Here is a 17,395-nt window from a genome sequence, read left to right on the forward strand (position 1 = left end):
GATCAGAGTGAGTGGGATGCTCCACTCCTCCCAGAAAAAGAAGCAAAATGGAACCTAGGGAAGGAGTCCTTGAAGGCTCTCGAAGACCTGCACATAAAGAGGTGCTACATTCCAGGCTCGCTGTCTTCAACACAGAGAAGAGAGCTGTGCATCTCCTCAGACGCTTCCACAGTAGCAATAGGAGCTGTGGCCTACTTGAGAGCAGCTGACATCATTCCACGTCTCGAGCTTTGTGCAGCTGTGTTGGCTGTTCAACTGTACGAGTTGATCAGAGACGAGATTGACATTGATGTGGGCACCGTCAAGTTCTTCACGGACAGCAAGATTGTACTTGGTTACATCCACAACTCCACAAGAAGGTCTTGTGTGTATGTTTCCAACCGGGTGGCTCGTATCAGACGATCCACTCACCCTGACCAGTGGTGCTATGTGTCCACAGACCTGAACCCTGCAGACCGTGCTACCAGGTCTATACCAGCAGCACACCTACAGCAAAGCAGTTGGTTCTCGGGCCCCTCTTTCCTGTCTAATGTCAACACAGAGGAGACTCCTGAGTCCAATCCCTTCAACCTTGTGGAGCCTGAAGCTGATACTGAGATTCGACCTGAAGTTACGACCTTGGTCACCAAAGCCTCAGAATCTCAGTTGGGCTTACAACGCTTCGAGCAATTCTCAAGCTGGAGAACACTCTGCCGAACCACAGCCCGACTCATTCATGTAGCAGCATCCTTCAAGGGGAATTCGGACAACATAGAACGCAAAGGATGGAAATGTTCTAAAGAAGTATCCAGCACAAGTGAGCCTTCACAAGCCAAAGGTGTGATCATTCGCTCTGTCCAGCATGATGTCTTCAAGGAGGAATTCAAATGTCTTGAAGAGGGACAGACATTCCCCAAGCAAAGAGGAGAGTATTTGTCCACCCTACAGAGCCGTAGGAAATGGACAGAAGACAAGCCAAACGTCAAAATGAGAGACGTTGTCTTGCTGAAAGACAGCCAAGCACACAGAAATGAATGGCCAGTGGGCCTGGTTGTCAAAACTCTGCCGACCAGGGACAAGAGGGTCCGCAAGGTGGAGGTGAAGATTGTCAAGGAGGGGCCTATCAAAGTGTTTCTGAGGCCAGTCTCAGAGATCCTCCTTTCTGAAGTAACCTAGAGAACGGACTCTGAGTATGTTGCAGCCAAAGGACGTTTTCTTCAGGTTTATTTTGTATCTGTAGTGGTACAATGGAATTGTACCAAGCGGGGAGTGTGCTGCCTCTCCCTCTAACTTAACCTCACTGTATGTATTTAACTTACTTATATATGTATAACCTACCTGTTGGGGCCGTTGCCCCTTTAACTTACCTTTTAGGGCCATTGCCCCTTTAAGACACGCCTTAGCGTGCTGACGTCACGTCACGTACGACGTAGCGCGCTGACGTCACGGCACGTACGACGTGACGTGCGTGAGGCGGCTGCCGGCCCGACTCGGCCTTCCAGAAAGGCCGCCGGCACAGCCCGGCCTAGCGTCTTCGGCCGCATCTACCAGCCGCCGGGAGCGACGCGATCTTCCGCTCCCGCGGCAAGCACCGGCTCAGCCTGGCCTCCAGCCCCCGCTCCCAACTTCGGCCTCAACGGCCAGAAACGCGACCACGCGCATCACGTGACGCCCCAAGCACGGACAACGCGACCGAGCGTGATGAGGTCATCACGCTCCCCACAGGACTGCTACGTAGTCCTCGTGGAGTCCTCGCTGGGACACAGACCTACACCACGGTGCTCCTACAGCAGCACAGGCTCCGAGCAGTTGTATTGTCCCCATGCTTGAGTCTTGGAAATTGTTTGTCTGTAAGTATTCCATAATGCTATAGATGATTAGTGTGCACTGTATGTTGTAGAAAATGTTTAGTTGTAACTTTTCTCTGTCTAGCTGATTAACTAGTAGCTGTACGATAGCAAAATACTGCAGATGTTGGAAATCCGAAATAACAACAGAAAATGCTGGAAAAACTCAGCAGGTCAGGCAACATCCGTGGAGAGAAATTTCTCTCCACGGATGTTGCCTGACCTGCTGAGTTTTTCCAGCATTTTCTGTTGTTATAACTAGTAGCTGTATTTTGATACACTATGTACAGGGCTAATTTAAAGAGAATGCCTCTCAGTTTACTAAATGTACTGTGTTGCTCAGGCGTACCTAAATTTGTGTATACATATCAGTTATGCGTTTGTATACTAATGTGTGCTTCCATTTCTGTGTTGTATTTCAGTTTTACAATAATAAGAATCTTTCAGTAAAGTTTTACAAGAAAAGTCAAGCCTTGTGATTTTCATGGGAAGATATCAAGTTGTTCGCTATCTGTCTAGCTCTGCATAGGATCGCGTTGCGAGGGCAGAATACTCTGCCTTCCCTACCCTACTCCTGCAAATCTTTACTCACACCAACTTACCTTGCACCTCCACCCATCCCTCTCTATCTACATTATCACTTCCCCATCTCACTAGCCACCCCTCACACTCACCCTCAACCTACTACAAGCATACAAACTATTAACACACAAGGGTAGGCACCTGGGTGGTTTAGCCAATGTTCATGTGAAGTTTCTGTCAATGTGTTGTCAAACATTGAAATCTATATTTGCAACACTTCACCTTATTGGACAGGTCTGTACTCACCTTTGGAAGTGTCTTAGTGAGTTCCAGTTAACTTTGAGACATAACTTCCACCACCCCCCCATCAATGGTGATGAGTGTGAAAGGAATGGCTTGGACATTGCAGGGATGCTTTATGGTGCTGGTGTGGAGTGGTGCCAACCTGGTGCATCATGTGGCAGCCAGGGTGTACAGCGTCAAGTGAAGTAAATCTGGCCATGGTGATGCCATTACTGGCCTCCCGTGCAGTAATGTTGTCGGGTGCTGATGCCCTGTGTCCTGTGCAGCATCAGGTGATTGCGGTGAAGGTTGGTATTGTTGTTGGTGATGTTGGTGTGCCTGGTGATGTTGGTGCTGGGGCTGATCATGGAGGGACTCAGAGGACCAAGGTGGGATTTTTTCAGGGGCACCGATGTTGCTGGAATAGATGGCAGCCGAAGTTGAGATGCCAGAAGCAATCTGTCAATGGTGAGAGGGCTTGCTCCAAGGAGGTGACAGTGGATAGAGAGTTTACTCCAAACACTTCCAAACTACATAAAGCTTAAAAGTGTCTTCCAAGTCCTGAAGGCTCAAGCTTCTGACATTGGAAAGTGACCAGCTGTGAAATGGTAGCTTTCATACCACTTGTGCAGCTGGCACCTATTCACAGCAATGGGGAGACATAGGGCTGGATTTTGCCAATGGGGAGCTTTTGGAGACAGGAGTCCCACTTGTCGGGTTTTAGTCCCGCCTCCATCGACTTCTAGCCAACCCACGCTATTTTCCCTTGACTGAACTTGTTAAGCCCGCCCAGCGGGTTTAGCAGGCCAATTAAGGGAAAGCCAGTGACAGGGAATGTCAGCATATGATGTTTCACCTGTCAAAAATTTTTGACAGTTAAATTGTCATCGTTTGACCACACTGTGAAGCTGTCAAACACTGACATTCTCTGTTGTTTGATGAGTCCTTGTATTCAAGACTCATCTAACCTACCTGAACAGAAATCAGATGGCTGTTGCATCGGAGAATGCAGCAGCCATCTGTCATCTCTGCCGGTGAGATGCGGGAGTTTCTGGTTCCCCAACTGTTGAAGCCTGCAGGAAGAAACAAAGGTAAGTAAACATTTTCTATCACTTTACACTCACCTCACATACTTACCTCACCACACTTGCACCCATCACCCACCTCGACAGCGCACTTTTAGACCCTTCCGACCCCCGCAGACCCTCTGCTCGCCTTGCTGACCCTGGCGGGGTTTCTCGACGTCGGGAAGCCCGCACTTGCAGGGGTAAAATGGGGACAATCCAATTAAGTGCCTGTTAACTACCTGTTAACAGGCAGTTAAGTGGCTGTAATCCCCTTTCCGCCTCGGGGAGGCGGCTCCCAGCGCGGGTCAGGTACCCGCCTTCTGGGAAGATGGCACGGAGGCGGGTTGGGGGGAGGGATGAGCACCCACCCAGAGATTCTGCCATTTTCCCGGCAGTCCCGCCTCCAAACCCGCCTCCCCAGGGTTGGCAAAATTCCCCCATAGAGATCCCGACCTACTTACCTGACGTGATCTCCGAATGATGTGAACCCCATTAAAAAAGTGGAAAAATAGAAATAGGCTGGCAAAATAGTAGTTAACAAGCGTTTAATAAGTATTTAAGTATCTTAAATGCCTCCCCTGCCGCTTGGTGTTGGGTCTGTTCTGAAATCGCAGACCCGACACTTTGGAAACTTACATGGAGGCGGGTTCGGACTGTCCCAACCCGCTGTCAATCATTTCGATTTTGACAGCGAACCCGCCTCCAAACCCACACTCTGAGCACCGGCAAAATCGCGGCCAAAGTATTTGTTTAATTTCTCTGCCATTTCCTTATTCCCCTTATTCAGCAGGGAGGCAGTCACAGGCCTCTGCCATTTCCTTCAGCCTGACATTTCAGGCAAGATTGATGACAGGGACTGCTCAGCTTTGGCTGTGAAGTTGACCACAGCCATGAACTCCTATGCCACTGGACCATCCCAAACCTCATCAGAGGATATTTGTATCAAATCAATCAGCAGTTCGCCGATGTCTACAGCAGTGATAGAATGAGTTGTTAATCTGGGCTTAATCTTTCAGAATATTCCCTATGAAAAGCCAGCAGCAGCATGAGAGGGCATGACACTTTTTCCAAATGGCAGGTTTTCCCCAAGTGTAAGACACCATTGATGACAGATATTTAGCCATACAGTGCCGTACCCTGGATCCCACAGGTTTCATGAACAGAAAAGGTGTACTGTCTCACTCCAACTATCTCCAGCACGGTGGCATAGTGGTTAGCACTGTTGCCTCACAGCGCCAGGGACCCGGGTTCGAATCCGGCCTCGGGCGACTGTCTGTGTGGAGTTTGCACATTCTCCCCGTGTTTGCGTGGGTTTACTCCGGGTGCTCCGGTTTCCTCCCACAGTCCAAAGATGTGCAGGTTAGGTTGACTGGCTATGATAAATTGACCCTTAGTGTTAGGGGGATTAAATACGTGGGGTTACGGGGATAGGGTGGGATATGTGTTGGTGTAGGGGTTACGGGGATCGGGTGGGATATGTGTCGGTGCAGGCTCGATGGGCCGAAATGGCCTCTATCTGCACTGTGGGGTTTCTGTGATTCTGTGATTCTGTGATATCCTTGGGACCGGTCATTGGAGCATCGCTGCAGATGGCGCTGGAATTGACACATCATTGCACATTTAAAGGGTAATGGACTCTTTCACAGTCGCCGTCAGACCATTGCAGAGTACTTTTCACACAATCACATTACTGCATAGTGTAGTGTATGTAACCGTTCTACCTTTAAGAGAACTATTGTATGTAACCGTCCACCTTTAAGAGAACTATTTTAGGTGTTGCACCACTTTATGTTGGCTGATGTATACTGTAGTACCGGTGGTGACCACACCGGTATATAAGTGCTGTTGCAGAATTTATTGGGCAGATTCACCCTGACCTTCGAATAGTAAAGTCCTGTTAAAGTTACTCTGGTAGTCTGTGTATTACTTCGCTTTACAACCCACAGACTTTACAGTGGCGACGAGTTCGATCTTACCCTGTGGCAACAATACTTCTGAAGAAGTAAACGAGCGTCGAGAAGAGGCACCCGCCCTCGTCGTTTTGCTGAGAGAAAACTCGAGTCTGCAGACCAAGAAAGGAGGAAGATTTCAAACACGAAGTCTTCCATCAGCAACAGGCACGGATTGTCCCTTCTGCCACGGTGGTGAGTGAGCCGATCAACACGAAAAGCAAGTCGGCCACGGTGACTGTGAGTAAAGGGAAAATAGAAACAAATAAACGGAGGATAAGGGCGGTGCACTCGACCACGGTCGAGGGGGAAAGGAGCCGGACAGAAGTCGGGCCCAGAGGCGCTGAGACTGGGGCAGCATGGAGCAGAAGCCGCGGTACAAGCGGGCTGGGGAGCGTCGTGAGACGGCTAGACCGCGACGGCGAAAAAGGCCGGACAACTACCGCGACCACGAGGCACTGCGACCGGGATCGTAAGGCGCGGGAAGATATAAAAATAAATAAGCCGCGGAGAACTCAGCCGCAGCCGGGGAGGAAAGCACCGGACTGCGAGAGGGCTGGAGGCGCGATTGGGAGCCCGAGCGAGCGGGAGAAACAGAGCCCGAGAGAGAGCGAGCAAGAGCCGCGCGAGCGGGAGAGACAGAGCCCGAGAGAGAGCGAGCGAGAGCCGCGCAAGCGGGAGAGACAGAGCCCGAGAAAGAGCGAGCGAGAGCCGCGCGAGCGGTGGAGACAGAGCCCGAGAGAGAGACCGAGCGAGGTTCCGGCCAGCGGCTCACAGCAGCTGCCATGAAGGACCAGGAGCTGGATCTGTCCGATGCCAACTGGTTGTCCCCAGCGCCGGTTGCCCCTGCCGAAAAGAAGAAGGGGGGGGAACAAGGAACGCGATCGGCTTTTCTAGCGCGCGCTTCAGAATAAACTGAAGCCGGCGCACAGACCGCAAACCCCGTAAACCAGCGGTCGGCGCCCGAGGGCAAAGCTTACCCTCCCACCAGAAGAAGACAAGGGCGGGAAACCGCCATTTTCGGAGGCGGGGAAGAAGACAAGCGCGGGAAACCGCCATTTTGCCAGTAGGCGGGGAAGAAGACAAGCGCGGGAAGCCGCCATTTTTGAAAAAAAAAAGAGGAAAAGTTAAAAAGTTAAAGAGAAATTCTGTTGTTTCGCAGAGAGATAGTGAGAGATAGTGAAGATGCCTAAGCATGGTAACATCAACAACTTCGATGCCGAGGTGGAAGATTGGGCCACGTACGTAGAACGTATCGAGATATATTGTGAGGCCAATAAAATAGATGATGATGATAAAGCTCTCACCTTATTAAACGCAATGGGGGTGAAGACATACGGGCTATTGAGGCATCTTCTATCACCAGCTAAACCGGCGGATCAGACCTTCGCTAATATTGTTGCTGTTCTGAAGGATCACTTGAACCCCACACCGCTGATGTTGGCGGAACGATTCAAATTTTATGCGAGAACGCAACGGAAAGAGGAAAGCAATGCGGAATACTTGGTCGAACTGCGTAGATTAGCAAAATACTGCCAGTTTGGAGGAAATCTGACAGAGGCATTGCGAGACAAGTTCGTGTGCGGGTTGTCGAAGGAAGGAATGCAAAAGCGACTGCTCGAAGAGAACGACCTTACACTTGATAGGGCTGTCCTTATTGCAGCATCACACGAAGCCGCAGCGAAAGGAACTGCGGAAATGCAGCTAAAGGCAGCGGTACTCAGTGTGGATCAAATTACTTCGGGTACAACGAAATGTTATCGTTGTGGGAAGACAACACATGACCAGAACCAATGCTGGTTTAAAAACCAGGAATGTCGAAAATGTGGCAAACTGGGGCACATAGCTAAAGTATGCCGGTCAGGAAAGAAGACCAACAACCAAAAAAAGCCATCACAGGAAAAGTACAACAAAGTACACAAGGTGGCTGAGAAGAGTTCAGACGAACAGAATTCGGATTCAGACCCAAACGGCCAGGAACTGGGTAGTCTGAGAATTCACAATGTGAGTAAGGAAGCTGACCTACAAACTATCTGGGTCATGCTAAAAATAGCCGGAGTCCAAGTAAAAATGGAGTTGGACACTGGATCAGCCCTATCAGTCATAAATCGAAGGGATTACAACCGGCTATTCTCACATATACCCTTGAGAGATACCAAGTTCGTATTGCAGACATACATGGGGCATAAAGTATACCCCATGTGGAAGATAAGAGTCAAGGTGAGAGACAGGGGCAAAGAACACCCAGGAATGGACTTATATGTACTACCTGAGGGAGGACCACCACTTCTAGGACGGGAGTGGATCAAGAAAATAGACATGGAATGGCACTACCTAAAAGCAATAACGAGTGAGGACTCGGTGCGGACAATCAGCTCAGACTCTGAAACGGATGACGATAAGTCCAACCCAAGTATGAAAGACAAGGCTAAAATGGACTTGCTGACTAAGGTTGGAAAAACGAAGGCGTGCATAAAGGCTTATGCTCCAGAGGAGAACAAAGTTGCAGAACAGAACTCCACTGAACAGCAACAACATAGTTTGATAGAGAATTCTGAGTCTGTTCAGGTTACAGACATATACATTACTGAGGAACACCGAGCTCGAACTCAAACTTATTTCAAATTACGACAGCAATTAGAGCAATTGAGTTGCCGTCTCGAACAAGAGATGAAAGCAATGAAAAAGTTCTATGACACCGAATGGGAGAATCTGGAAAGACAACAGAAGCAGCTGAGGGAGAAAAGGGAGCAGGAGCGCACAAACCGTCTGCGAGAGGAGGCCAAACGAATCAAAGCTGATTCGGGTTCTGAAGGTGCGTGCTCTAATCTGGTGGAACAAGATGTGCAGCAACTGAAGGCGCTTGTTAGCAGGTTGCAGGCAGAAAAGGCTGATTTGGTCGACATGACTTCCGAGCTCCTACTGAAGTTGGGTGCAGCATCACCGGACGATTCATTTGTGGAAATTCGAATGGTGGAGGCTGCGGATGATGGCAAAGTAGAAACAGCAAAGGAGCCCCAGGGCAAGTTTATAAACAGCCCTGCAGCTAATGGGAAACGGATGATGGCAGAAGAGTTAACAGTCAGCCAACTTCTTCATATGCTGAGGGACAAGACCCTGAAATGGGAAAAACTTGAACACGAGCCTCAATCTTCAAAGAAAAGGGGTTCGGAACTCTCAAAAGTTATTGAAATAGCTGAGGTGGCAACACAGACTGAGAAGACTGCAGCAGAGCCGCTCTTGGAGGCCGAAAGTACGCTGACTCACGTCAATGCAGAACAACAGAATGCTGAAACAGCTACTTCAGTAGAGGGATTGAATAGTCCGATCAATCAATCTCCGAATGAAGTTGAAGTATTGAAATCACAAATGATGTCATTAGTAAAAGATTTGCAGGAAGCCCAGGAAAAGCGGGATGAAGCTGAACACATGAAGAAGTCTCTTCAGGAAAGGTGTCAGGATTTGGAACAAAAGTTGGCTAACATCCAGCTGGGTAGGGAGGAAATAGAAGACCCTCCCGCTGGCTTAGCTCAGGACGACACCGAATATTACCATGACCTGTTGAGCGACACCGAATATTACGAGGACCTATTCTGCCCAGCTTGTGATGAAAACTCCCAAAGTGCAGAAACCTTGATGAATCACAAAAAGTCTAAGGAACATCGGGAGATGGTGGCGCTACTACAGGAGGAACTGTGCAGGCAGCTGGCAGCTGACAGTGGAGCCCAGAGAGTCTCCAAGAAGCAGAAAAGGAAAAGACGAAGCAGAAAATAATGACCATCTGAACCATTATCACCTCTACCAGACCACGCACGTGCTCCCTCCGAATGGAGCCAAATCAGTTGGAAGTAGAAAAACTTCCCAAGGAATCCAGTGGTTTTTAAAAGTCAGCAATGCTGGTTCAGAAGTGACGGAAGTTCAAGCTGTTAAGTTTAGGGAAGGACTATTGGATGAGTCACTCCAGCAACGTGAACCGACTACACCACCGGGAACTGCTACACCACGGAGGCGTTGTCCGGACTGAGTTAAGAAGCACAGGAGATGCCTCCACAGAGACTAAATCTGTGAACTGTTTTCCACAGAGATTGAAATTGTGAACTGTTTTCCACAGAGACTATATCTGTGAATTGTTTTACATGAAGTTGAAAACATGTATGTTTAATGGAGAATAAGTATGTTGTAAGCTAAAAAAGGAGGATTGTAGTGTATGTAACCGTTCTACCTTTAAGAGAACTATTTTAGGTGTTGCACTACTTTATGTTGGCTGATGTATACTGTAATACCGGTGGTGACCACACCGGTATATAAGTGCTGTGGCAGAATTTATTGGGCAGATTCGCCCTGACCTTCGAATAGTAAAGTCCTGTTAAAGTTACTCTTGTAGTCTGTGTATTACTTCGCTATACAACCCACAGACTTTACACATAGTACACTGGTTCTCAGATAGCAGCATTCTTTTGTATGCAGGTCTTAGGAGAATTCATTTCCTAGGCTCGGGATAATGTGAACCAGCTCTCCAGTTAGCAGGTTTCTGTTCTCCACTTCCATCTCTACTTGTTGCTCCTCACTCATGCTCAGTGATCCACCCAGTGCTTGTGTCTCAAACTGACTAGATAAATCTCCTGGAGTGGATGTATCCATGCTGGTGCTTGTGGCAGGTGAAGTGAATGCTATGACATGCTGGTTTTGTCTTTGGTAGTGGGAGCTGTGGCTGGTTCTTGTGGGGTGTCCACAGAAACAGAAGAGGAACACATGTTAAGATTGCTAGCTGCAAAACACCCCATTCAAACACATATGTGTCATTCTGCTGTGATACAATACATGTCTGTGATAGTGACTGAGTTACTGACTGGAGAAAGACCAAGACAACAGCAACTAGCCTTGAGCTGGGGATGGCCTCTGGCTTCACCCTCCCCCACTTCAGGTCCTAGGATTTTAAGAGCGATTTTCGCAAATCTGGTTAAGGAATTGGAATTGTGGGGCCTTTGCTGCCTCATGTTACATGATGGCTTGTCCTGCAAGCAGATAAGAAGTGTAGAAATGTTGGAACTCTGAAGAGCAGACAGTGTCACCCAGCTGTCCACCATCTATCCCAAAGTGTGTGTGAGTCAATTGCATGCATCAGGCACCCAGGCTTTTTTGGAAACTTGCTTTATAGGCTCAACTTTACCAAATTAAGTGTGAAGCAATAATTCCAGATTTTAGTTTGCCCTGCAGCCATATGGGCATGTATGTGAACCTGTGACAGAACTAAAAGGTTGTCTGAGTGCTTTGCATGTGGCCTGCCCAGCTATAACAATCTGAGAAGAATATCTTTGTAGGATTACATAGGATATACGGCACAGAAACAGGCCATTCAGCCCAACCAGTCCATGCCGGCATTTATGCTCCACTTGAGCCTACTCCTGTCTTTCCTCATCTAAATCTATCAGCATGACCCTCTATTCCCTTCTCCCTCATATGTTTGTCTAGCCTCCCCTTAAATGCATCTATACTATTTTTTTCAACCACTCCCTGTGGTAGCGAGTTCCACATTCTCACCACTCTTTGGGTAAAGAAGTTTCTTCTGAATTTCATATTGGATTTCTTGGTGACTATCTTATATTCTTAACTAGAGGCCATCGATATAAGAACATAAGAAATAGGAGCAGGAATAGGCCACTTGGCCCCTCGAGCCTGTTCGCTAAGATCATGGCTGATCTTGGGCTCAAAGCCACTTCCCTGCCCACTCCCCATAAGCCTTCACTCCCTTATCTTGCAAAATCTGTCTATCTCCACCTTAAATGTATTTAATGACCCAGCCTCCATGGCTCTCTGGGGCGGAGAATTCCACAGATTTATGACCCTCTGAGAAGAAATCCCTCCTCATCTCAGTTCTAAAATTGCTCTTCCCCACAAGTGGAAACATTCTCTCTGTATCCACTCTATCAAAACCTTTCATAATTTTAAAGACCTCTATTAGGTTATCCCTCATCCTTTTTTTTTCCAAGAGAAAAGAGACCCAGCCTGTCCATCCTTTCCCGATATGTATACCCTCGCATTTCTGGTATCATCCTTGTAAATCTTCTCTGCACCCTCTCCAGTGCCTCTATATCTTTTCTATAATATGGCGACCAGAACTGTACACAGTACTCCAAGTGTGGTCTAACCAAAGTTCGATACAGGTTTAGCATAACTTCCCTACTTTTCAATTCTATCCCTCTAGAAATAAACCATAGTGCTTGGTTTGCTTTTTTTATGGCCTTGGTAACCTGTGACGCAACTTTTAATGATTTGTGTATTTGTACTCCGAGATCCCTTTGTTTCTCTATTCCACCTAGACTCGCACCCTCCAAGTGATAAATGACCTCCCTATTCTTCCTACCGAAATGTAATACCTCACATTTATCTGTGTTGAACTTCATTTGCCAATTATTTGCCCATTCTGCAAGTTTATTAATGTCCTCCTGTAATTTGTTGCAGTCCTCCTCAGTATTGACCATCCTCCCCCAATTTGGTATCATCCGCAAATTTAGAAATTGTATTTTTGATTCCAAAGTCTAAATCATTCATGTAAATTGAGAACAGCAGTGGTCCCAGCACTGATCCTTGTGGAACACCACTACCCACCTTCTGCCACTGTGAATAGCTACCCTTTACTCCCACTCTCTGCTTTCTGCCCTGAAGCCAGCTAGCAATCCATTCTGCTTTCTTAAATTACATTGGATTTCATGGAACATTTCTTGTAAAAAGAAAGAAACTATGTTTTCTCAAATATGATTCAGCATCAGTGAAAGAAAACTATAGTTAAAGACAAACGTGGAGTAGGCAGCAACATTTTCCAAGCTGCAGATTCTAATCACATCCTGGAGAACAAACCAGTAATCTTTTCTTGATTCATTTGTTGCCATGGAAGCAATTTGCAGAAATTAGATATATGTGTATACACTTCTAAAATACTTAATGCAAGGAAATATCGAAAATACTTAATGCAAGGAAATATCTTTCTGAAAATAAGTATACTCAAAAAATCTGAAGTAGGTGCACGACCAGCGATTATTCCCAACTTTCATCGACACCAAACCCTCTGCTAATATTGGCTATAATAATTTTTAAATCTCTGCTGATTTCTTCATTCGTCTCTGCGGGGGAGTGACAAGCAGTACAGTAATTAGTTCAGTACCCAAGTTAAATGATGTCTTGCATTTAATTGAGTATTTTTTTAATGTACCTTTTCTTCTATCAATTTTTTTCCTAGTAATTTATTTCTCGTCCCTTCTCTTGTGAAGGTGTTAATTCTTGCTTATGTGTGTGGGATGGGGTTGGTGGAGGATGTAAGGTTCCCCGGATGCAGGTAGCCATTCATTGCCTTGTCCAAGTGGATATTAGTTTTCATGTGTGAACCATGCCTGATCCTGACCTCACCTGAAGACCACATATGTTCATTTTCAGCAGAGATTCCTGGATAATGATCAGGAGCATGAACCCTGGTTGCTCTTCTCTCTAACCCAGGAATGTTGAAGCAAATTGCACTGCCCCATGATGAAATAACTCAGCACAAACCAGGGGCCAAAGCTGGAAGCCTCCAGGTCTATCAGGCACAGTTACTCACTGCATAAACTCACTGAACCAATCAAGCAAGGGGAAAGAAGGTGGACAGATGAAGGGCTGGATTTTGATACTGGAGGCGTGTAGGAGGCGGGACTACAACTTTCGGGGTTGTAGTCCCGCCTCCATCGAGTTGTGGCCAACCCACGCGATTTTCACTTGATTGACCTTGTTGAGCCCACCCAGCAGGCTCAGCAGGCCAATTAAGGGCCACCCAGCAACAGGTGATGTCACAGATTGACATTTCATCTGTCAAGAGCTTTTGACAGATGAAATATCAGCGTTTGATAGCTCTTTGAAGCTGTCAAACACTGACAATCTGTACTCCAAGTTAATTCCTTCCTCTCAGGCTGATTTAGAGATCTCCCCAGAACAGAAAGTTGAATGCTGCAATTTTTGACAGCTCGCGGCCAAGGTCCAACAAAAAACTCACAACCTAAAGAACAGATGGTGGGTGGAGAAAGCGCAGGAGATCCAGCAGCTAGCCGACAACCACGACGCTCGTGGATTCTTTAGCGCAGTCAAGACCATCTACGGCCCAAGCAGCCAAGGCCCTACCCCACTGCGGGCCAAGAACGGAGAGGTACTCATCAAGGACAGGGAGGCAGTCAGTGCCCGCTGGAAGGAGCACTTCAAAGATCTCCTTAACCACGACTTTGTCTTCGACACGAGTGTCCTCAACTCCATCCCACAGCATGCTACCCACCACCATCTCAGCACAACCCCAGCCCGGCATGAGGTTGAAAAGGCCATCCGACAACTGAAGAACAACAAGGCCTCAGGAGCAGATGGAATCCCTGCCGAGGCACTAAAGCATGGTGGAGAAGCACTACTGGCGTGAATTCATTAACTCATTTCTCTTATCTGGAAGGAGGAGAGCATGCCAGGGGATCTCAGAGACGCCGTAATTGTGACCAACTTCAAGAAAGGTGACAAGTCTGATTGCGGTAATTACAGAGGTGATTCCCTGCTGTCTGCCACAGGGAAAGTCATCATAAGAATCCTCCTCAATCGCCTTCTCCCAGTGGCCGAAGAGCTCCTCCCAGAGTCGCAATGTGGATTCTGCCCACTTAAGGAGCACAATGCACATGATCTTCACCGCACGTCAATTACAAGAGAAATGCAGGGAACAGCACCAACTGCTGTACATGGCCTTCTTTGATCTCACAAAGGCCTTTGACACTGTCAACCGTGAGGGATTATGGAGTGTCCTCCTCAAATTCGGCTGCCCTCAAAAGTTTGTCACTATCTTCTGCCTGCTTCACGACGACATGCAAGTCGTGATCCTGACCAATGGTTCCACCACAGACCCAATTCACGTACGAACCTTGGTCAAGCAAGGCTCCATCTCACCCTCAGTAAGCTCCCCACTGGAGTGGAGCTAATTTACAGAACAAATGGGAAACTGTTCAACCTCCGTCGCCTCCAGTCCACATCCAAGGTCGTCCCATCCTCTGTCGTCGAATTACAGTATGCAGACGATGCTTGCGTCTGCGCTCACTTGGAGGTCGAACTCCAAACCATCGTCAACACTTTCACTTAAGCGTACGAGAGCATGGGCCTTACACTAAACATCCATAAGACAAAGGTCCTCTATCAACCTGCCCCTGCCACACAGTACTGTCCCCCGATTATCAAAACCCATGACAAGGCCTTGGACAACGTGGACCACTTTCCATACCTCGGGAGCCTACTGTCAACAAGGGCAGACATCGACGACGAAGTCCAACACCACCTTCAGTGTGCCAGTGCAGCCTGAGGAAGAGAGTGTTTGAAGACCAGGACCTCAAACCTGGCACTAAGCTCATGGTCTATAGAGCAGCAGTGATACCCGCCCTGCTGTATGCCTCAGAGACATCGACCATGTACAGCAGGCACCTCAAAGCACTGGAGAGGCACCATCAACGCTGCCTCCGCAAGATCCTGCAAATCCATTGGCAGGATAGGCGCACCAACATCAGTGTTCTTGCTCAGGCCAACATCCCCAGCATCGAAGCTCCGATGGACGGGTCACATTGTCCGCATGCCCGATACGAGACTCCCAAAACAAGTGCCCTACTCGGAGCACCGGCATGGCAAGAGAGCCCCAGGTGGGCAGAGGAAACGCTTCAAGGACACCCTCAAAGCCTCCTTGAAAAACTGTAACATCCCCACCGACACCTGGGAATTCTTGGCCCAAGACCGCACAAAGTGGAGGAGAAGCATCCAGGAAGGCGCCGAACACCTTGAGTCTCTTCACCGGGAGCAAGCGGAAGCCAAGCGCAAGCAGTGCAAGGAGCGCACGTCAACCCAAGCACCCCACCCACCCGCCCCTTCAACCACCATCTGCCCCACTAGTGACAGAGACTGTAGGTCCCGCATTGGACTAAACAGTCACCTGCGAACTCATTTTTAATGTGGTAGCAAGTCATCCTCGGTTCCGAGGGACTGCCTAAGAAGAAAGAAGAATTCTGCTTTCTGTGCCGATGAGATGAGGGACTCCTGAGACCTGAAGGAAAGAAGGCTGTAAAGGTAAGTAAAACTTCTTTAAATACTTTACACACACCAAACACACTTACCTTTGCACTCATGCACCCATCACTCACCTGAACACTGGACATCTCGAACCCTCCTAGCCCTTCAGCCCGACGGTCCACCTCACTAACTTGGCGTGGTTTGGAGCCGTCGGGAATCCCACACTTTAGCAATAAAAATAGGGATTAGGCTAAAAACTGCCTGTTAACTGCCTGTTAACAGGCAGTTAATTGGCACTAATCCCCTTCCCGCCTCGAGGAGGCAGGTCCCAGCACAGGTCGGGTATCCTCCTCCTTTGAAACTGGTATGGAGGCGGGCTGGGGCGGGATGGGTTTGTGCCCCCCGATTTCGAGATTTTAACCCCCCACACGCCTCCAATCCCGCCTCCACAGTTCAACGAAAATCCTGCTCGAAGAGTCTATTTTTCACTGTGTTAACAAATCTCAAGCAGATAGTGGATATAAAACAGATCACATAATTGATGCGCTTTATTTCCTTCATTTAAATTTATACCAGGTGCTTTCCCAATTTCAGTGGCTCATCAGAAACAGCCTCTGCATGCAATGCACACGACTTTTATGAATGTCAACTTTTATACATTCCAATCACCCACAGTAAGGTAGCACAAACTAGAGCGTGGTTTGCACATTATAAAACTACTGATTCCACCTGCAACCATGTCTGCGTGATCTATCAACATTTATTGGTTTACCTTGCATACACAAGGTAGACAGCACATAGGGGAAAGGAGATAAGGGAGAACTGTACACCACCACTACCTCCAAAAAGGGGAAGGAGCAAGAAAGAAAAGAGGGGAGATTCAGCTGTTCAAATATTGCATTTCTTTCCTGATTTGAATCTGAGTACAATGACACAGGATTAATGCTGTGGAGCACAATTTCATTTTGACACAATTGTCTCCATCACAAACTGCATTTGATTAAAGACAGCATAGGTGCAGACCATTTGTCTTATTAGGCCTGTGCTGGTGCTGGCTCCTTGACATTTAGTTGTGGTTAAGGTCAATCTATGAACCAGTATTAAGCAATTGAGTTATTTATTAAAAATGAAAGTACCATTATTAAAACATAACCTACCTTCCTTCAATCTTTTTTCAGTTACTGTTTTTGTAGTGTTGATGGCCTTGTACAGGAAACCACACAAAAAGCTGGACTGTGAATTATTAGAATGGATGCCAGCTTTAGACACCGCATCAATCTTTGGAAGCACTATGAATAAAAAACAAATGAACAATGTTCAGAACATATCCAAATAAGGAATACATTCTTATAAAGGTGTTTCTAAACGTATTGAATTTTTAACCTTTATTAAACCTTCCTGATGCTATAAACCAGGGATACATTATTAGAGTTCCTGTACTTGCTAATGGGAGCAAAGTTAAGATTCTTACTCACTAGTTGGTATTTGCAACTGGGTTAACGATTCCATTCAAAATATTTACCCACTTCTAAGGTTGAACAGGTTATACGAGAAGGCTCCTTTCCCTACGCTTCGAGGTTTTACAGTTCGGGTTATCAAAGCTCCCCAACTCCATTGGGAATACTTCTGCACAGGAAAACACTGGCTGGCACAGGGCCAACCGCCTCACCACCAATCTAGGTCAGTCCTCTCTTGGCAGGTAGGAGTA

General features: G+C 47.5%; 1 protein-coding gene across 6 annotated transcripts in view; it reads right to left on the bottom strand.

Moving 5' to 3' along the window:
* Positions 1 to 17,395, bottom strand: part of arap2 (ArfGAP with RhoGAP domain, ankyrin repeat and PH domain 2) — a 710,987-nt gene that overhangs the window by 345,554 nt on the left and 348,038 nt on the right. For all 6 annotated transcript variants that reach the window (XM_085968379.1, XM_085968416.1, XM_085968406.1 and 3 more), the window contains exon 15: positions 16,845 to 16,976. In XM_085968379.1, the coding sequence (XP_085824505.1) occupies positions 16,845 to 16,976 (132 nt within the window). The remainder of the gene's footprint in view (positions 1 to 16,844; positions 16,977 to 17,395) is intronic.

The sequence above is a fragment of the Somniosus microcephalus genome, chromosome 2, assembly GCF_052327205.1.
Source record: "Somniosus microcephalus isolate GS21.2 chromosome 2, FLI_Smic_1.0, whole genome shotgun sequence".
In the NCBI taxonomy this organism is placed as follows: Eukaryota; Metazoa; Chordata; class Chondrichthyes; order Squaliformes; family Somniosidae; genus Somniosus; species Somniosus microcephalus.